The sequence below is a fragment of the Haliotis asinina genome, chromosome 1 (assembly GCF_037392515.1).
Source record: "Haliotis asinina isolate JCU_RB_2024 chromosome 1, JCU_Hal_asi_v2, whole genome shotgun sequence".
Classification (NCBI taxonomy): Eukaryota; Metazoa; Mollusca; class Gastropoda; order Lepetellida; family Haliotidae; genus Haliotis; species Haliotis asinina.
In genome coordinates, this window is record NC_090280.1 from 86136376 (window position 1) to 86159467 (window position 23092).

Here is a 23092-nt window from a genome sequence, read left to right on the forward strand (position 1 = left end):
AGACTCGATTATTTACCGCCGTCATATTGCAAAGGAACAAACAAATCAATGATCATTACGAAATTTACATGTTATTTGCATATGAAAATATATGCAGTCTGTTCGATTGCCATTTTTGAAGTTGTTGAGTAATAATGTGGTAAGACTGCATCATCCACGCACAGACAAGAGAAGCTACTTTAGATGTTCTTCAATGGCCAACGTTTTATTGAGGTATAGGTGAAAAAAATAACTCAGGTGTGTGGGTCTAGGTGTATTTCACACCTCTGGACGCTACTGTATCTGTATCAAATGGTTGTCTCAGAATGCGATCCAAAGACTTTATCCAAAGAAATGTCCCAGAAAATCAATAAGGCATGTCAACACACTGACGATTGAATGTGGAGTGACCACAAACCTTGTAATGTGTAAAAGGTGTAAAGCTTAGCTGATTGCCCAAGCTGGTTATGAAGACAGAAGGACCTAAGTGGGAAATGGCTTTTGATATTGTGTTGTGTGGTGAACATGCGGTTAGCATTCTCTGTGAACAGGCCGTGAGTGATCGTTAACGCAGACTGAGTAATAGGATAAGTAATATGACTAAAGCTATGCAATGGATTTTCAAGCATTTACTTACAAAAAATCTAATTAATGCACAACATGTTAAAATGTACAAAATATTTTACTGCCACAAGGGGAAAGAATGATACATTATGGATGACAGCATCTGATCAAGCACGAATGATGCATAATGTAACGTAAAGCGTGAAATCTTCCGTTGTACGTCAACCCAGTGATCACGAGTCATAATTATTCAACCATGAACAATTACCAGTATATCGTTTGTTTGGAGTAACGCTTGATCATTTGCGTATCTGACTTCTTATAGCCCATATACAACATCCAAACATCAACCTAGTACAATCACCATTGGTGCGTATATCGTTGATTTGATGGAATGATTGATCTATGGAATTTAGGGGCGGTGGGGTAGCCTAGTGGTTAAAGCGTTCGCTCGTCACGGCGGAGACCCCGGTTTGATTCCCCACATGGGTACAATGTGTGGAGCTCATTTTCTGGTGTCCCCCGCCGTGATATTGGTGGAATAGTGCTAAAAGCGGTGTAAAACTAAACTCACTCACTCATTGACTATGGAATTTAACTGTAAACGTGTAGGTCACCACAATGGATTTTTTTCTCATTAAAGTACAGATTTTATGCACTTCGATAATGATCGGCGACGGGAACATGTCATTCTTTTTCATATATTCCAGCTTGGGGTACATACAAGCATTTTAAAATCCATTTAAAAAGACTGTTGTTACAATATTTGAGTGGGTTTAGTGTTACGCCACACTCAGCAATATTCCAGCTATATGGCGACCGTCTGTAATAATAGAATCTGGACCAGACAATCTAGTGATCAACACATGAGCATCGATTTGCACAATTGGGAACCGATGACATGTGTCAATCAAGTCAACCTGATCACCCGATCCCTTTAGTCGCCTCTTACGACAAGCACAGTCGCCTTTTATGGCAAGCATAAGTTGCTGAACGCCCGGCACCTTCACGGGTCCACAGTATATGAAAAATATACTTTGTTTTGTCATGAAAAATTAACCCCTCCCCGTGACCTATGCAGCCAAGAGAAAGTAACTGTAGACTATTAACTCGCACCTAACTGCTACTGTATGTACGATTCTCCTTTTTTCCCGCATGGGCGGTTTAGGCATTGTTTCTGCTTTTTTTCATTTTCATTAACTTTGGTCACGTCGGCTTCTCATGTGCTTGTCAAGATGGCGGACGGAAGCTATCGCTACGCTTCATTTTCTCATTGTATTCCTCCAGTGTTAACAATGTGGGGTGATGTTGTAGTGGATGTTATTTGTATGCATAAACATGTGATTACGTTCAGCAGGGTTTTTCCGCTGCAAGCATTTTTTATAGACGTATAATGGTGGTATTTCTTGCATTGTCTAGGTGCTTACATTCTATTTAGCGTGTGTGTTACTTGTATGATGATACGCATTTATTACATGAATGGCCCATGCGTGTTTGTAAATCATATATACACGTAAATGTGCTTAGGTCGGTTTTCAACGTTTGCAGTTTAACGCCTGCATGACGTGTAAATCGTCCATCCAAGTCAAAGACCCACATGAATCGTGTTTGAGATGTCTGTTAGAAGTAAACATGAAGATCATGGTTGCCTCGCTTGCTTCACACCAAAACCAACCAAGGCAAGCCGAACGGATGTACGTTCATACGAAAAGGTGCCGGCTTGGGCCTCCTCTTTAGATTTGGCTTCCAAGAAAGCCAAAGTAACCAAGAAGCCCACTCTTCATGTCCACTTTATATCAGGAGCAGATGTCATCTGTGAAGTCTCTGATAGTCATGGCGTTTTCTGGGTTCTGCAAGGCGCTCAACATGCTTGTCGTCAGGGACGGATCAAGAGTCTGGCCAAAGAGGACTATGAAGAGGTGGACATGGAGGAGGTTGAGTCCAGGCAGGCGCCGGAGGCGGAGCTAAGAACTACTTTAGGTCCTCTCTGTGGGCAAGTCCGCGAACGTATCATATGAGTGCTACCCCAGGTGGCTGTTCCCATACTTGCGGCCGATCCCGCGCATTCCCACCCAGCCGTGTTGCTGAGGTACTGGTTAGCTGTCACGGGTTAGCAAGGTAGTTTACCCACTTCTGACTGGTGCCTAGTTCGACTTACCGGACGTGATCGAGTGGTACTATTTAGGAAGGAGCAACTATTCAAGCCTCCAGTAGTGGACAAATGTGTCTACGCTTCCGTCACACTAGGAAGGTAGCGTCCCAATCTCTGATTCGGCTAGGCAGGAGAGGTTACTTCCTCCATTCCAAGCCAATGCCCCCACGCATACCGTCTGCATATCGATCCTTTGAGAAGGTTTACTGGTGTGCGGCATGAAAATTGCGCGTGGCACTCCACTCAACAGACCTCCGCTCTGCAGGGGCAGCTAGTAGACCAGGGTTCAGATGGAGACGACTTGCTGTCATCCGTGCTTGCGCGCCAGCTAACGGACGTGCACTCTCATGTGGCTAGGGACAGTATTAGGAGTTAGGCCAGCCAGATGATGGGGGCTGTCATGGGTATGCGCCGGCTTTGATTACCAGTGGCGCGCCTCTCCCTGGTCACACAACAAGCACTCCTGTCTTTGCCTTTCACTATGGGTTCTTCTCTGTTTCTAACAGCTGTGCAGATAGTGTGGGAGGCGGCGGAGACAGAGACTTGCCGACTGTGGGATGCATTGCCAATTGCCAACGTCCCTGTCGGTAGGCAGCTGTCACTTTTCCTTCAGGAATGGGAAGAAGTCACATCAAATCCCTGGGTCCTGTCCACTCTCAAGAATGGACGTTTGCGTGAGGGGAGGCGAGGTCCAACGCCCATCTCCAGGGTTTGGTACAGGCTCATCCTGGCCCCCAGGGAGAAGGACGGAAGTCCCTTGTGCCAAAGTTCAGTCTCTGATGGACAAGGCATTCATCGAGTGGTTCTGAGAGGGGTTTTATTACATTTAATTCCTAGTGATCAAGAAGGACGGAGCGTTCACACCCATTCTGAATGTCAGAGTTAATAGAGGTTCGGTCTGTCAGGATGGAGACACTTCGTTCAGTGATCTTATCAATCGAGACAGGGGATTGGCCAAGGTCAATCGATCTCAAAGACGCACACCTCCACGTTACTATGCAACCCTATGTTCCTTCTGTTCTACTTCGACGTGAAGTGCTTCCTTTTTTTGTGTATATTGTATTCCACTTCTGCATCTCCACGGCGCCAAGGGTGTTCACCAAACTTATGCTGATTCCGGCTCAGTTAACCAGGGCCCATAGTCGGAGTTGTTACCCGTACCTGGGCGACTGGCTTGTCAGGGCGTTAGGCCAACAGTTAAGCAAAGATTTCAGACAGCGTTTAATGGATTACCTTGTGAAACTGGGCTGGATCGTCAATGTCAAGAAATCAGACGCAGGATCTGGTGTTCTTGGGGGCCAGTGGAATGTATTCCTTGCTCCTGACCGCATTGTTGAAGTCAAGAGGACTGTGTCACAATTTCTTGAGTGACATGGACTTGGCTCCAGTTGCTTAGCAACATGGTAGCGGGAGTTGATGTGATTTGGTGTGCGTATCAGAGGATGTGACCTACACAGCAGGCCCTGGTTCAGCTGTGGTCCCATTTGGAGAGCTACTAGGCAAATCTCGAGACTCCCAAGTGTTTACTTCTTCATCTGAAGTGCTGGACGAAAGTCGGTAATATATTCAGGGGGATCCCTCTGACCTTACAGAAAGTTATGCTACAAAAGCAAAAACATCATCTGAGTCTAGCTCTAAAATAATTAAATCATCCACAAGGTGCCAATCTACCTTGACTCTTTTGATCGGGTCAGAGAACTCCTGTCCATATTACCTAGCATACCCAAGCATACACCCTGTTCTGTAAAGCCCTGGAGGAATGTGGAGAGACAGAAGCCATGACATTGCTGGGACTAGAGATAGACAAGACCGAATATGATGATGGTTGTTACCTATGTACGGACAGTATCCCTCTCTAAACTGAAACACAGTTCCAGGAACGGCTGAATTCCTTTCACTCTTGGCCTGTGCAGATGAAACAGAGTCCTAGTCAGATTGGCACGGGCAGGATTTGTGTACTTGCTCAGAGGAGATGCTTGCAAGTGTGTTCAATGTGGTGTCATTCTCAAGACCTGGGGCGTAGAGGATAATCCTTGGAGTAGACATGAAAAATGGTCTCCAAACTGTCCGTACATGGTCCTGGTAGGAGTAGGAGATGGCCTGCTGGCGTAGTCATATGGATTTACATGTTTAAGAGATAGACTGGATGTGTTTGTGACTATTTGGTCGTCATCGGTTGATATAAATGTCCTAACACAAGGTAGATGCAATTACAGCAGAATGGCGCAGTGGAAGCGCACGGAGCTCATAACCCCGAGGACCGTGAATCGAAACCACTCATTTCTTAACACGAGGGGAGTTCTATATAAATCTAGCTTCATTTAGCGTGGACCTTTGACTGTCAGTATTCAACTGCAACACGAAAATGAACAGGAGATACAGGAGACCCTATCTGGATGATCCCAAGAAATGGACCAAATATTACTACTTGCAATCCCAATAACGTTACGATTGTAGATTATTACGTGATCTATTACCAGAAACAAGGGGTCAAGATGGATCTACCCACTTCTACAGACACGTTTGCTCTCACGTCTTCCATCCAACAAGTCGTTCAACAGGCGAAAACCAAGCTGAAGGAAAAAAGTGTCGACCATAGGGAAAACACCATGGAAACAGTGCGCACAAAACGAATGAAAACAGATTTTTAAATAGAGACAAAAGGTTAAACGTGTCATTTTTAGTAGGACTGTTGCGTGTGAACATGTATTCCTGTCCAGTATCCTCCAAACAATATGTTTGGGCTCATGACTTTTCCCGTCATATTCGAACAAAACATTCAGGAGAGGATTCCAAGCAGCAGCAGCAAGAGCAGAAGCAGCAGCAGCTACATGTGGGTGATGAATTTAGGTTGCGACACCCATTTACCATGATTGTCTCTGGGCCGACCTCCTGTGGAAAAACCTAATTAGTGAAGCAGCTTCTAGAACGGATGAACATTAAACCTTATTCTGAACGTCGTCACGATATGGCTGAAATAGTGCCGATGTGACGTTAAATATTAACTCACTCACTCACTTATTCTGAACGTATTATATGGCTCTACAAAAGATGGCAACACTTGTATAACGCCATTCAAACCTGTGTCTATCCCTACGTTGAATTCCATCAAGGCATTTCTTCTGATCTGGAAAAGGATGCGTTTCTGGACCCCAGGTGGTGAATGTCGTTGTGCTTGATGACTTAATGTCAACAGTCAGCAAAGATCCACGCATTACAGATCTGTTTACGGAACGAAGTCATCATCGGAACCTTGAACCAAAACTTGTATTACAGTAAGGATCCCACACAACGAAGGAACTGTCATTATCTACTTCTGTTCAATGATGCTATTGATCAACAACCCATCATGCCTTTGGCGAGACAGATGTAGCCAGAAAACTATAAATATTTCATGGACCAGTTTCAAAAGGGCAACTCAGAACCCGTATGGACACTTGCTGGTTGATCTAAAACCCCAGACAACTCCCCCTCTGCGACTTTGTCCCAATGTATGCATTCAGTTTAAAAGGGGACCTCCAAGCAAAGACCATTCAGTCCGACTTCAACGTTCATTGTGAGCAGACGTGTGACGAACACCTCCCAACAATGCCATCTTGTGATGACTGTGGACATGTTTCAAGATCCTTCTGATTTGCAAAAACGCAGACGAAACTGGTGTCCCGAAAGGTCCCAAGTGGGCCTCTTGGAATACCCCAAGTTAAAAGGAAATGGAAGGAAGACAACTCTGATGTGAAGAGACCACGTCATCTTAACAAACAAACTATGATTAAAATGTTTACACAGTTCACCGTTTGTTAGAAGGTAGGAGTGCAAAGAAAGGGAGAGTCAGGTGTTCGAGGAGCTTGTGCACAAGTGCCGATGACTGATAAGCTGAGCTGGGCCTTCTCCATGTTTTCTCGCACACCTGGCTATCCCCCTCTCTGCACTCCCCCCTCGAAATAAACAGTGAACTATGTTAATATTTTAATATATATACATTTATTCAGTAATTCGGCGTCATAGCCTAGAGTACAATTATATTTGACAGAACACATGTCACGTGGTGAACAATACAGCAATATTTCTATTTCCATTGATACCTCAATATAAACACATTTTTAAGAAAAATGGCGAGAGCTCGTAAGGTATCCTCATTATTTGTATCTAATGTATTACACAAGAGTTTCATTGAATAGTGCTTCATTGGATAGGCTTGGGAGATATTTTAATTTCAGATCATGATGCTTTTCACAAAAAAAACAGAGTGATTTATATACCTGCTCATTTTTGTTTCTATGTATGTTGTTAATATTAAAATCATGAAGAGATATTCTAAATTTACATAAGGCTCTTAGCAAAGACCTATCAGAGAGACATACTATATATTTTTTCAATCTGCAACAAGGACTTAATGCTACTATAATTACTTAAATAGTGTGAAGATGAACTATGCCAATTTTGGCAATCAATATCTTTCAACCGTTGTTTGAATATATTTGTAAACATGATAGAATCACCCACATCTTGTGATAACCAAATGTGTGAAAAGCCCGTGTAAAACAGTAACTTTCTGAGATTTGACACCCAGTTTTGCTTTCCAACATCATCTATTTATTTAACATTATATAGCATTGGTATGGATATCTAGTACAACTCATATGAAGTATTTTTATCCAGTATCTTATAACCCTTGTCTGTGTTAAAACATACATCGTGTGTCGCCCTGTTTCACCAAGTATAGCCTTATTGGATGCGAATTTGCCAACATGTAAGAAACGTTTTAAATACTTTGGTGTGAACATTTTGTATAACATCAAGGTATCTCGTCCTCCATATTTCAGACCCATTCAGACAAATTGGTGAAACGTTGCTATCAAATATTTTACAAGCCGCAGAAAAGGATATGCAAGTGTTTTTTCAAAATAATGTGTACAGAGGTATCAATGCACGTGATGCTTAAGCTGCTAGCGTTTGACACGCTTTTGCCCAGTTTAACGTTGATGAAAACATAATACCTAGATACTAATAATATGGTGTAATTTTTAAAGTTATGTTGTTTAGAACCCAGCTTTCACGTTTAGCAACGATTCCTCCATTTCTGAATACAATAACATTAGTTTTATCTAAATTGATTTGGAACCCCCATCTTTCACAGAAAGATTGGAGCACATTCAATTGCTTTTGCAACCCCGAAACAATATAAAAGAACACTGTAACATCATCAGCTTTATATCATAGATATTTTGTGTGACAAATATGCCACGATCACATTTATCATACATTTCAGTTACAGGCTCATTTATGAAAAAAGTGAAAAGTATAGAACTAAGAACACATCCTTGTCGAACACCTGCTGAAGTAATAAAGTTACTGGTTCTTTCTGAGTTTGATCTCACACAAGATTTAACTGATGAATACATATTCTTGAGTAAATGAAACATTTTCCCTTGACAGCCCTTTAGTGCGAATTTAAATAACTTGTTTCTGCCTACATAGTCAAAGGCTTTCTTGAAGTCAATAAATACACAGTAAAACCTACCACGTGGTTTACACAGATATTTAGAAATCAATTCTTGTAAAGTAAATATGTTGTCAGTGGCAGAGTAACTAGACCTAAAGCAAGCTTGGGCTTCGGATATTAAATCGTTCAGTTCAGTCCAAGTCCTCAAACGGTTTTCTAAGACAGTTGCAAATATTTTCCCTATAACGTTCAATATAGAAATCCCCTTGTAATTGTTTGGGTTTGCCTTATCGCCTGACTTATGAAGTGGAACAATCATACCTATATTCGAAGCTGTAGGAAAGTTTCCAGATTCAAATATTTTATTAAACAAAACATGACGATAATATAAAAGTAGGTCACCGGAACACTTCAGGAACTGCGTAATTTATAGCGTCATCTATTTCTAATTTAGTAATTTTCCCTGAAAGAAGTTCTTCAGTCACTGGAAAATCTGAACAGGTGTCACATGTGTGAGAATTAATAAAGTCTTTCACTGTCTTATCAAAGTCCGATTCGGTAACTGTGTCTGGGTTAAGAAGATTTATAAAGTAAGCCAACCAAGTTTGGGGCGAAATTGGAGAATGACCTATATTAGAATTACCAGAATGAGCACGTTTAACAGTTTGCCAAAAACTTTTACAGTCTCCAAGTAGTGCCTGGGATGAAATATGCTCCGCTATTTTCTGGTCGTATAATATCTTTTTAGAACTACAACAATGTTTGAATTCAGCCTTAGCCTTTAAATACTGACGTAAATTATTATCGCATTGATATCCTCTGTATCTGTTTAGTAAAACTATATGTTCTTACTTTAGTCGACGACAATCTTTGTCGAACCAAGAGGGTTGTTTGGAGCATGGTTGGCGATAGTCTTGTTTAGAATTGCTTCCCCATACTTCAGATCCACAGAAAATGAAAATGTCCGATAATTTCTGCACAGCTCGATCGGTATCATATTCAATTAATGACATAAAAACACTTAACATAGATGAAACGGTGTCGCTATGAAACAAGTCTCTGAAGCTTATTGTCTGTTCTTTGAGTAATTTATACTTTGGTACATCATATAGCGCACATGGAACATCAGCCTGTAGCTGCGTTCTCTTGGGTAATATGTTGCTAAGCCGACACACAATGGGAAGATGGTCCGACTCAGTTCGGGACATTACATTCACTGAAACGACACATGGGAACAAAGAAGTTGACACAAGGAAGTAGTCTATTACGCTGGCTCCTGACGGAGATATATACGTAGACATTCCATCGATATCGTTTTCCTTTCGACCATTAACAGTATGAATACACATCCTTTTACAAAGCTCTAAAAGTTGTCTTCCGTGATTATTTACCACAGGATCATATGATTTACGTGTACGTGAGAACGTATCTACAACATATTGATCATATATTGGTAGGATGTCTGTATCATCATCGATGATATAATGCCTCTTTGTTGCCATTAAAGTCTCCGCATAATATCAATTTACAGTTGTTACCACAATCATGGAAAACATTAAACAATTGATTTTCAAGGGAGCTAATGCCACTGTCATCGGAATGGTTATATACAGTAGACCTCTCTGGGTGGATGTAAACAAAACCTAGGATTATCTGAGACAACGTGGAATTTGAATTTATCTGGAAACAGATACAGTTATTCCATTTCGCATACACCCTCCTGAAATATGAAGATATAGACTTCTTGATTCCTACCACTATCCCCCCTGAAAATCTCCCTCGAAGTTCAAGCCTTCTTACATCACTGACAAAGATATCGTACCCATCAAAAATAGCATTCAAGTCATATATCTCTAAAGCATCGGGACACATTGTTTCAATCATTGAAAATGTGTCAGATGTTATCAGAAAAGACACAAAACCGCCACAAAGTACTTTAGATTTTAAGCTGTGTATGTTCCAAGTCCATACTGATAAACTTCCTTCACAGCATGGTACAGTCAGAATGTCTGAGGACAACAGGTAGGATACATTGGGGCCACTGCCGAGATCCAATTCCGTTGACATAGCACACTGTTCTTCCATCTGTGATGACGTTGAAAAAGAGGTTTGTTTTGATACCCAATACCGATGCTTGCCAGTCCTACGCATGTCACCCGTTTCACTTTCAGAAACAATAACGTCACCATTGATAATCAGTGTATCATAACTCAGGAAAGCGGTCTTCCCTTCATCTCTGGCCTTCTGCATACATGGAAATAGTTGGGATCTCACTCTGTGTACCCGTTCTGTAAAGTCCTCAGATACCCGAAATATTTTATGGCTCTTCAATATTTTCCGAGCTGTGTCAAGAACAAAACTCTTGTCCTTGAAGAAGGTGAATTTCACAATTGCAGGTTTTAATTCCCTACTTTGATGGGAGACGATGCGCTCTTTCAAATGATATATCAGCTGGATCAATCTTCAAAACATCCTTCAAAAAGACCTTGACATTATTTTCACACTCCTCCCAAGTTCCTCTGTCAGAATGTGACTATCGTGGTCAACTGTTTAGCAGTAACCATAACTTACAATGACAATTACACGACAAGCAATGTCCTGAAATGATTATGATGATGATGAATCACTAAGCAATGTCAACAACGGGAAAAGTAAGATGAGTGATCTCGAAGAGCAAGGTATCTGGAAAATGTATTCACGTACACGTGAACTGAATAGAGATGTACTGGATGAGAAACGCCAGCTGTGCATGAAGAGAGGTTTTAGCGAGGACGTAGTTCAAACCAGACTCAAAAAATTAACCTGTATCGCGTTGAAGGAGACGTATGCTCGCTTTATTACTTATCTGTATCATATGCGGTGGGGCCTAAAGACACAAGGAATATTAACAGAAGTAAGAGACATCTATGATGATGCGTTTTCCAAATTGTACAAGTACAAGGCTTGGGTGGAAGGGTTGACTGATGATGATGATGATGATACAGACACCCTATCTGAGACAGAGAGCGAAGGACAGGAGGATGATGAAGGACAATGACATGTACAGCAGACTATTGGGCGTGCTGCTATCCCATAGATTTACTCATTTGAAAACGGAGCTAATAAAACATGAAATCTATATATCTTTTGTGTTTCTTAATGTGTGGTACCCACCTTTAGTCACAAAGTGTGTGCCAAGTGGAGTTGTCCATTGAGCATGGGAACATGCAGCTATTTACATAGACTATCAGCTAGTCTCTGAAATGAACATATTTTACTGAAAAAACGTTCATAGTGAAAAAAAAATAATATAATGAAATGGAGCCCTGAGACTTTCTTCATATTCCTGAAGCTAAGGAAATCTAGACTTGCCACATTTTCTATTTATACTTCAGGGTCTGTACGACAGACTACTATTTACACCAATGCGTTGTCTGACACTTTAAAGCTTTCCTGGTGGAAGTCTAAGGAAGCGCACGTACACGGCAGCTATAGGACAGAGCAAAGTCAGAACAAAAGCTATACATCTCTATATGAGTACATTCAAGTTATTCATTTATGTTTGTTTTAAAATGTCTTATCATTCAATCCTATTTAGCCAGTGCAAATTCATAATTCCATCCTAGTGACACTGCGAGCGGTCCCGCACGCATACACTCGATGCTGTCTGTCGCCAGTATAACAGTCTACAGAAACATGATAGTCCCTCCTCGCTAGAGCAATGTGGGTCACCGCATGTTTAAAAGTGGCCTAGCATTGCTTTATGCCAACACTAAAGGTTAAACTCGTTGAAACTTTTACAATTAAACGAGACTTACCTGTAAGTTGAAGTTTGGTTGGGATTCTGCTACGTCACAGGAGTGCTGGAGGTTAACATGAGATTGCGCAGTGCGATCGAGCATCAGTATTTAAAGTAGATTGTTGACACCAGTGAGTTTGAGCTAACCAACCGCGTTGGCCAACAGGGTGGGAGTGAGGAGGGCATGTTAACCTCCAGCACTCCTGTGACGTAGCAGAATCCCAACCAAACTTCAACTTACAGGTAAGTCTCGTTTAATTGTAAAATTCTGCTACGTCACAGTGCTTCCGGTTCCCATGAGATTTGAAAGGTACCTGGTGTCATAAAATCATCACAGGAAGCCACTCTTCATTAAATTAACACCCATTTATTGTCACTTGCCACTAATTTCCAACTAGTAAAATGACTAGAATACATGCACATTAAACATGTTAAAACCAAGTTCTATAAGTCACCATCATGCAATAATCGACACAAGTGTGTTCACTGTGTTGCAGTTGTAGTCCTATTAATACAAAAAGCACCAATGTGATTAGAGATCTAATCTGGAGGGAGTTTCCTGACTAGCAGTAACAATTGTGTCATACATATTGCTGGTACCAGTGTCAACTGGGAGCCGGTAATGTTTGGCAAATGTCTGGGCTGATGTCCAACCCGCTGTCCTCAGAATGTCCGTGATCGGCACCTGTGCCACACTGGCTGCTGAAGAGGCTGCCGCCCTCGCACTGTGAGCACAGAACACCGAAGTATCTATTCCTGCCGCTGCAAGGACTTGCCGAATCCACCTTGCTATAGTGGATGTGCCGACTTTCTTATGGGGTTTTTGGAAACTAATCAGCACTTGTTTTTCCTCTCCCCTTAAATCCAATGTGGCATCTAAATATGCCCTTAGAGTCCGATAGACACAGAGATTGCTTTCGGTCTCAAATCTGTCTATGTCTACAAACTGTGCTGGCCTACCAGGTGTTCTCTGCTTTAGTCTATTGAGTACAAACACAATTTTGTTATCCATCATTTTCATGTTTAGGATATCCAAAGTCTGCAGAGATTGTAGTCTGTTAGCTGTGGCCAGTGCCAGTAACACTGTCAACTTGAGAGTCAGGTATTTCAAGGTCAGTTCACAGTTCCTTCCTAAGCTATCAATGTATGTGAATACTGTGCTCACATCCCACACGTTCTTGTACCTTGACCTGGTGGGCCTCTGTTGGAACACACCTTTCAAAAATCTACATACTAACGGGTCCGAACCAACACTAATTCCACTACTAATTGAGACTAAAGCACTTACTGCTGACCTAGCTGTATTTAAGCTACTGTAGCTAAGACCTTGTTCATACAGTACATGCAGAAATCCAAGTAACTCAGCTACAGTTCCCTGAAGTGGATCAATGTCCCTTTCACTGCAATATGCCTCCCACTTGTGGAGGTGAACCTGGTATTGTCGCTGAGTTGAACCACGCCATGATTGGGTGATGACTTTCCCAATTCGTTCCGGAATGCCTCGGAGCGTGAGGGCTTCCCGGATAAGCGGCATGCCACTAGTTGCAGCTTTTTCCTCAACCGGTGCAAAGAGTTGTTGTGCGGCAACCTCAGCAGGTCCATCCTGCGCGGCAGAAAACGAGGATGATCCACCAGCATCCTCAGCACCGTGTCGTACCAGGGCTGCGTTGGCCAGTTCGGCAGCACCATGGTTGCTTCCCCCTTCTCCTTCCTCAGCTTCTGGAGACACTGGGGTATCACACTGAAGGGAGGAAACATATACACATATAAGTTCTGCCATGATATAGAGAAAGCATCTGTTGCTTTAGCAGCTGGGTCTGGTTTCCAAGCTACATATGGCATGAATTGTTTATTAAGCCGAGATGCAAACAGGTCAATATCAGGTAGGCCCCACAATTGAGCCACAGATTCAAACACACTAGGAAGTAACTGCCATTCCGTTCTATCATCAAAAATGCGGGATTCTTTGTCAGCTTGTATGTTACAAGTGCCAGGTATATGACTAGCACTAACCCAAATGCTCCTTTCTATGCACCATTGCCAAAGTTTCTTCACTATTTTGTTACAGTTATGTGATTTGCTTCCTCCCATTGAATTTATGTATGCAATAGCCGTAGAATTGTCCAACTGTAATTTGATGTGGCAGTGGGTTTTGTCCTTGCACAATGATTGGAGGGCGAGGAAACATGCCAGTAATTCTAACTCATTGATGTGACACTGATTCTCATCCCTTGTCCAGCGCCCATTCGCTGTCTGATTATTTAGATGGGCCCCCCAACCAGCTAGTGATGCATCTGAGAACAAGGTACACTCAGGAGCTGGAATTAACACTGGTTTAAATGCACTCTCAACCTCCTCTACCCACCAATCTAGGTTGTCACGCATGGCTTGTGTAATGATCATGGTTGCATCATAATTGCCACACACTCTCTTTAGAGCTACAGTTTTTGCCTGTTCAAGTTCTCGGTAGTGGAGCTGTCCATGCTGGACACCAGGGAAGCTGCTTACTAACAGACCTATCACATGAGCCACTTCCTGAATTCTAGCATATTGCTTATCTGACAACACAGAGCACTCTAGCTTTACTCTTTGTGCTTTCTCGGGTGCCAGTCGTATTGTCATGAACACTGAATTGAGCACAAATCCAAGGAATTCTATCTCTTGAGTAGGTACCAGCTTAGATTTCTCAGCATGTATGATGAATCCCAGGTCTTGGAGTAACGTGACTGTCCGCCTAACATTATCTGCACATTCTACTTCGGTATCTCCCTGGAGGTAAGAGTCATCAAGATATGGAACCACCGTGCAGCCTTGTTGCCTGAGTGTAGCATAAGCAGGTTTAAGTAGTTTAGTGAATCTACGGGGGGCGCAAGCCAGTCCATTGGGTAAACAAGTATATTCATAGAGTATCCCTTGCCACTCAAACCGGAGGAATTTTCTGTGCTCTTCTGCAATAGGCACTGAATAATACGCATCCCGCAAATCAATACTTGCCATATAGCACCCCTGGGACATTAATTTGACAGCAGATTGTAAGGTTTCCATTTTAAAATGCTCATACTGAATATTGCTGTTAAATTGCTTAAGATTAAGTATAATCCTATAGGATCCATCTTTCTTCTTCCTGAGAAATATGGGGGATACACATTCCCCGTCACAATGCACACTGGCCTATATCAGGGAGCAAGAGACGTAGGGTGCCGTCACTTAACGGCCGCCTGGGCGCTGACCATGCACGGCCCATTCCTATGTTGCACATCGACGTAAAGCTGGTTTCCAGGGCTATCTGGCGGTGTCATCAGAAATGACCTGCCGTCGACAGGTTCGACGTCGGGACGCTTTAAAGTCCGATGTAACTCCGATTTTTGGCAGCTTTTCACGCTGCGGGTACTTGTCATGTTTCGCACATCGACCCCAGGGTTTTGATTTGACTCTGGATCGGAAGCCCTGTGTCTTGGCTTTCACGTCATGTGCGACACATGCGGGTGCAGTCATGTTTTCCCACCCTCAAAGCCACCCAAAGCTAAGCCCCGTGCGCGTAACGGAGGCCAAAACAGCTCAGATTTGATATCACCAGGGTTTGATCTATGCATCCTGCGTTCACTAATTGTCCCATCCCGGGAGAAAAAGACATACTGCACACATATCATACATGAAAATTCGGCCACGTGCATGAAGCACCTGGGGTTATCACGGGGTCGACATGGGGTGCCTGGTTGGGCGTCCACGCTCATTTTCCCATCTGTTATAGACCTGTAATTTTACCAAGACAAAAGCCTTACTCGGAGAGCATCTTTTAAACGTCACTCGAACGTTGAATATTCACATCCTATTGACAGGTTTCACATCGACGTGAAGCTGGTCCCCAGGGCTATCTGGTGGTAACATCAGAAGTGACAAATCTTTACCGGGTTCGACGCCGGGGCGCTTTTAAGCCCGATTTATCCCGATTTATGGCAATTTTTTCACGCTGTAGGTACGTGTCATGTTTCGTACATCGACCCCAGGGTTTTGTCTTCGACATGGGTCGGAAGCCCTGTGTCTTGACTTTCGCGTCATGTGCGAAACGTGTGGCTGCCGTTATGTTTTCCCACCCTTAAAGCCACCCAAAGCCAAAGCCTGTGCGTGCGGCGGGATGCAAAACAGCTTATTTGATATCACGCGAGTGAGTGAGTGAGTGAGTGAGTGAGTGAGTGAGTGAGTGAGTGAGTGAGTGAGTGAGTGAGTGAGTGAGTGAGTGAGTGAGTGAGTGAGTGAGTGAGTGAGTGAGTGAGTGAGTGAGTGAGTGAGTGAGTGAGAGTGATTAAACATACCTACACATACACTTACGAATTGAAAGCCAGAACTGCCCATTAGCTTTTGGTGTCAGGTGTACGCCGTCCTTGGCTAGCAGCGCAGGTCCCATCCTCATGTGCTGGCTGTGTTCCCAAAGGGTGGCATCCAGACGGCGTCGCAACATCTTCTTCAAGCGCCGGTTCGCCTCCTCCACCTTCCGCTTGTAGGCAGAGACCGTCATGTTCCTTGGTTTTACCCTCGGAAACAGACTCCCTATCACCGCCCTGGAGCCTGGCCGTTTCCACCGAAGGTAGTCCAGAAGATCCAGCAGGTCTTCGACCAGGTCCCGAGGATCAGTAGAGGCCGACACGTCGTTCTCTCCCACTTGAAAGAACACAATGCCCTGAAAAGCTGCATCAAGGGCATCCACCTCAGCTTTCATCCGAGCGACGGTCGCCCCTCCGATCCCACGCACGGTAGTGAGGATGCCATGTGGAGGGGGACAGACTTGAACAAGTCGCCGCACGAAACTATGCCCCAGGATGGCAAAGTGCAGTGGCTTTGAAACAGGAGCTTCAAAAAGTGCGCAGGCCATGACTTGAATGAAGTTAGTCTTCAAAAACGATTTCTGACAATGAGTTGTGTCAAATAATATCAGCACAAGTGCCGTGATGCTCGTATCTGACTGCTAAGTATATATAGCCTGGGTCATTGATACGTGTTTGTACTGAGCTCTGCATTGAACTCACGGGATCAATCGTTCATGGATTAAGACCTGTTGTTAGCTTAAGCCTGACACGACTCACTCATCTCGTTCAGTTATGGGATAAAACAACGAGTCAATGATTGGTGTTTTCAGTCGTAATTGCCGCCACTTTGGTTGGCTTCTCACTCAGAAACTCACGGATTAGGCATTACCATCAAAGCATCAGAGCCAAGCTTGTGTGTCCCACCCCGACAAGTGCTTCTGCAAACATGACACCAGTCACGGCACAATTCCAGACAATGTAGTGATGTGATGTGATTGTGTTTGTCTTGTGTGAGGGTGACCTGTAGTAACGCTAAGAATCACAAAGGCAGTGTCTTCGCTTTCACTCCAGCTGGAATTAAAGACAATACCAAGGCTACATTTCCATACAGCATCAAACAACTTCCATACAACATCAAACTATCGGGAGTACGGATCACACCAGCTGGAACTAAAGACAATACCAAGGCTACATTTCCATGCAACATCAAACTATCGGCAAACATGGAAACCCGGCATTAAGCATCACACCAGCTGGAATTAAAGACAATGCCAAGGCTACATTTCCATACAACATCAAACAACTTCCATGCAGCATCAAACTATCGGGAGTACGGATCACACCAGCTGGAACTAAAGACAATACCAAGGCTACATTTCCATGCAACATCAAACTATCGGCAAACATGGAAACCCGGCATTAAGCATCACACCAGCTGGAATTAAAGACAATGCCAAGGCTACATTTCCATACAACATCAAACAACTTCCATGCAGCATCAAACTATCGGGAGTACGGATCACACCAGCTGGAACTAAAGACAATACCAAGGCTACATTTCCATGCAACATCAAACTATCGGCAAACATGGAAACCCGGCATTAAGCATCACACCAGCTGGAATTAAAGACAATGCCAAGGCTACATTTCCATACAACATCAAACAACTTCCATGCAGCATCAAACTATCGGGAGTACGGATCACACCAGCTGGAACTAAAGACAATACCAAGGCTACATTTCCATGCAACATCAAACTATCGGCAAACATGGAAACCCGGTACTAAGCATCACACCAGCTGGAATTAAAGACAATTTTTCCGGGCCAGTTTGTAGGCATTGAAAATATGGCACCTTCACCCGGTAACATATTATCAATGCCTCGGCCGAACGACTGACTTTGTAGACCTTGATGCAAGTATACCATTTCACTTGGGTCAAGGGTTACATCATCTACCCTTTTCCACCTACTTTGTTTATTTCGCGCTTTTAGTTTTTTATTTGTTAGGTGTTTTTGGTTTGAGTTGGTAATGTTTGAGTTTCGTAGTCACCTTCTCTCTCTCTTGGTAATTTTTTCACGTTAATTTAATGTTTTTGGTTTGGGGTTAAGTGGTTTAGGCGGTGTTACTTTTGTCCTTTTAGTTTGGCGTTTATCTCCAGTTTTACGTTCTGTCATTGTCAGTGTTTATTATTCAGTTATACGCACCGCGGTATTCATGGTTTTAGCTTTAAATTTATGTCATTTAGGTTTGGGTTAGCGGATTAGTTTTAACATTGTCGGTATTGATGATTTTAGCTTTAAGGTTATGTCATTTAGGTTAATTCGGAATGGGTTAGTGATTTGGTGTAGAGAGAAGGACGTGGACTTTCCGTTTTAATTTTATGTTACTTTGATTGGAGGTTAATGGTTTGGATTAGAAGGGAACAGCGTTAGGTTGTTCTTTTAATTTAGCATGCACCATGATAACCATAGCTCACGAATTATTGAATACCCATACAATTGCCGTACATAATGGACAGATACCTCAAATATGTTAACACAAATGTATCATACAAATCATGAAACCTGGAAGGATACAACTTTCATTCCAAAGTCTGATTGCTGTGAAGGCACACTTGAGTCGACGTAGGAAGGAGGTCGTGGTTCTTCAAGTACTGTTGGCAGTTGAGCTGCTACACGTGAACAACACACACTACGCTTTACATCAACATGCATAACAAAACGTCAATGTCCGTCTGGCATGTCATGCCGTCGCATCTACCCATCAAGTAGATGTCTCACGTAGCTGTAGACACTACAGCAATAAACCGCTCATTTCCCATATGCCACACCTTAGGGAATCGCAAAGATTTGACACGGCAAATCATGAACAATTACCACCAAATCGACCTAGAGTCTCCTGTCAAGACTCGAACTGGTCTGCCTGCGCCAGCTACCGTTTTACCATCATCGGCACTCCTCTCGGGATCGTCCCCTCGCCTGCTATGCAACACCAACCTGTCGCTCTGCTTCCGACACTATCACCCATCTCTAGGCAAAAGTCAGCAGAGTCTACACTTGCTCACGGGCAAATCAAGACTCGAACGGGTTTGCCTGCGCCAGCTACCGTTTCACCATCATTGACTCTCCTCTCGGGATCGTCCCCTCGCCTGCTATGCAACACCAGCCTTTCGATCTGCTTCCGACACTATCACCCATCTCTAGGCAAAAGTCAGCAGAGTCTACACTTGCTCACGGGCAAATCAAGACTCGAACGGGTTTGCCTGCGCCAGCTACCGTTTCACCATCATCGACTCTCCTCTCGGGATCGTCCCCTCGCCTGCTATGCAACACCAGCCTGTCGATCTGCTTCCGACACTATCACCCATCTCTAGGTAAAAGTCAGCAGAGTCTACACTTGCTCACGGGCAAATCAAGACTCGAACGGGTTTGCCTGCGCCAGCTACCGTTTCACCATCATCGCCTCTCGTCTCGAGGTCGCCCCCTCAACCTCTGTGCAACACCAGTGTTTTGCCTGCTTCGTGGCTGAGACATCGCCTGCTTCTAGGTAAAATCACCGGCGTATGCACTTGCTTGCGGGCGAATCAAGACTCGAACCGGTTCGCTGCGCCAGCTACCCTGTCACCATCATCGCTTATCCTCTCGGGATCATTCCCTCGCCTCCTATGCAACACCAGTATGTCGATCTGCTTCCGACACTATCACCCATCTCTAGGCAAAAGTCAGCAGAGTCTACACTTGCTCACGGGCAAATCAAGACTCGAACGGGTTTGCCTGCGCCAGCTACCGTTTCACCATCATCGACTCTCCTCTCGGGATCGTCCCCTCGCCTGCTATGCAACACCAGCATGTCTATCTGCTTCCGACACTATCACCCATCTCTAGGCAAAAGTCAGCAGAGTCTACACTTGCTCACGGGCAAATCAAGACGCGAACGGGTTTGCCTGCGCCAGCTACCGTTTCACCATCATCGACTCTCCTCTCGGGATCGTCCCCTCGCCTGCTATGCAACACCAGCATGTCGATCTGCTTCCGACACTATCACCCATCTCTAGGCAAAAGTCAGCAGAGTCTACACTTGCTCACGGGCAAATCAAGACTCGAACGGGTTTGCCTGCGCCAGCTACCGTTTCACCATCATCGCCTCTCGTCTCGAGGTCGCCCCCTCAACCTCTGTGCAACACCAGTGTTTTGCCTGCTTCGTGGCTGAGACATCGCCTGCTTCTAGGTAAAATCACCGGCGTATGCACTTGCTCACGGGCGAATCAAGACTCGAACCGGTTCGCTGCGCCAGCTACCCTGTCACCATCATCGCCTATCCTCTCGGGATCGTCCCCTCGCCTGCTATGCAACACCAACCTGTCGCTCTGCTTCCGACACTATCACCCATCTCTAGGCAAAAGTCAGCAGAGTCTACACTTGCTCACGGGCAAATCAAGACTCGAACGGGTTTGCCTGCGCCAGCTACCGTTTCACCATCATCGACTCTCCTCTCGGGATCGTCCCCTCGCCTGCTATGCAACACCAGCCTTTCGATCTGCTTCCGACACTATCACCCATCTCTAGGCAAAAGTCAGCAGAGTCTACACTTGCTCACGGGCAAATCAAGACTCGAACGGGTTTGCCTGCGCCAGCTACCGTTTCACCATCATCGACTCTCCTCTCGGGATCGTCCCCTCGCCTGCTATGCAACACCAGCATGTCTATCTGCTTCCGACACTATCACCCATCTCTAGGCAAAAGTCAGCAGAGTCTACACTTGCTCACGGGCAAATCAAGACGCGAACGGGTTTGCCTGCGCCAGCTACCGTTTCACCATCATCGACTCTCCTCTCGGGATCGTCCCCTCGCCTGCTATGCAACACCAGCATGTCGATCTGCTTCCGACACTATCACCCATCTCTAGGCAAAAGTCAGCAGAGTCTCCACTTGCTCACGGGCAAATCAAGACTCGAACGGGTTTGCCTGCGCCAGCTACCGTTTCACCATCATCGCCTCTCGTCTCGAGGTCGCCCCCTCAACCTCTGTGCAACACCAGTGTTTTGCCTGCTTCGTGGCTGAGACATCGCCTGCTTCTAGGTAAAATCACCGGCGTATGCACTTGCTCACGGGCGAATCAAGACTCGAACCGGTTCGCTGCGCCAGCTACCCTGTCACCATCATCGCCTATCCTCTCGGGATCGTCCCCTCGCCTGCTATGCAACACCAACCTGTCGCTCTGCTTCCGACACTATCACCCATCTCTAGGCAAAAGTCAGCAGAGTCTACACTTGCTCACGGGCAAATCAAGACTCGAACGGGTTTGCCTGCGCCAGCTACCGTTTCACCATCATCGACTCTCCTCTCGGGATCGTCCCCTCGCCTGCTATGCAACACCAGCCTTTCGATCTGCTTCCGACACTATCACCCATCTCTAGGCAAAAGTCAGCAGAGTCTACACTTGCTCACGGGCAAATCAAGACTCGAACGGGTTTGCCTGCGCCAGCTACCGTTTCACCATCATCGACTCTCCTCTCGGGATCGTCCCCTCGCCTGCTATGCAACACCAGCCTTTCGATCTGCTTCCGACACTATCACCCATCTCTAGGCAAAAGTCAGCAGAGTCTACACTTGCTCACGGGCAAATCAAGACTCGAACGGGTTTGCCTGCGCCAGCTACCGTTTCACCATCATCGACTCTCCTCTCGGGATCGTCCCCTCGCCTGCTATGCAACACCAGCCTGTCGATCTGCTTCCGACACTATCACCCATCTCTAGGTAAAAGTCAGCAGAGTCTACACTTGCTCACGGGCAAATCAAGACTCGAACGGGTTTGCCTGCGCCAGCTACCGTTTTACCATCATCGCCTCTCGTCTCGAGGTCGCCCCCTCAACCTCTGTGCAACACCAGTGTTTTGCCTGCTTCGTGGCTGAGACATCGCCTGCTTCTAGGTAAAATCACCGGCGTATGCACTTGCTCACGGGCGAATCAAGACTCGAACCGGTTCGCTGCGCCAGCTACCCTGTCACCATCATCGCCTATCCTCTCGGGATCGTCCCCTCGCCTGCTATGCAACACCAACCTGTCGCTCTGCTTCCGACACTATCACCCATCTCTAGGCAAAAGTCAGCAGAGTCTACACTTGCTCACGGGCAAATCAAGACTCGAACGGGTTTGCCTGCGCCAGCTACCGTTTCACCATCATCGACTCTCCTCTCGGGATCGTCCCCTCGCCTGCTATGCAACACCAGCCTTTCGATCTGCTTCCGACACTATCACCCATCTCTAGGCAAAAGTCAGCAGAGTCTACACTTGCTCACGGGCAAATCAAGACTCGAACGGGTTTGCCTGCGCCAGCTACCGTTTCACCATCATCGCCTCTCGTCTCGAGGTCGCCCCCTCAACCTCTGTGCAACACCAGTGTTTTGCCTGCTTCGTGGCTGAGACATCGCCTGCTTCTAGGTAAAATCACCGGCGTATGCACTTGCTCACGGGCGAATCAAGACTCGAACCGGTTTGCTGCGCCAGCTACCCTGTCACCATCATCGCCTATCCTCTCGGGATCGTCCCCTCGCCTGCTATGCAACACCAACCTGTCGCTCTGCTTCCGACACTATCACCCATCTCTAGGCAAAAGTCAGCAGAGTCTACACTTGCTCACGGGCAAATCAAGACTCGAACGGGTTTGCCTGCGCCAGCTACCGTTTCACCATCATCGACTCTCCTCTCGGGATCGTCCCCTCGCCTGCTATGCAACACCAGCATGTCGATCTGCTTCCGACACTATCACCCATCTCTAGGCAAAAGTCAGCAGAGTCTACACTTGCTCACGGGCAAATCAAGACTCGAACGGGTTTGCCTGCGCCAGCTACCGTTTTACCATCATCGCCTC

General features: G+C 45.1%; 1 protein-coding gene across 1 annotated transcript; it reads right to left on the bottom strand.

Annotated features, from left to right (window-relative positions):
• Positions 1-12448: 12448 nt before the first annotated feature.
• Positions 12449-14913, bottom strand: LOC137276763 (uncharacterized). The gene is made up of 3 exons (XM_067808406.1): positions 14344-14913; positions 13259-13657; positions 12449-13117 (listed from the first exon to the last, which is right to left on the bottom strand). The coding sequence occupies exons 1-3, from the start codon at positions 14911-14913 to the stop codon at positions 12449-12451; spliced, it is 1638 nt and encodes a 545-aa protein (XP_067664507.1).
• Positions 14914-23092: the final 8179 nt, after the last annotated feature.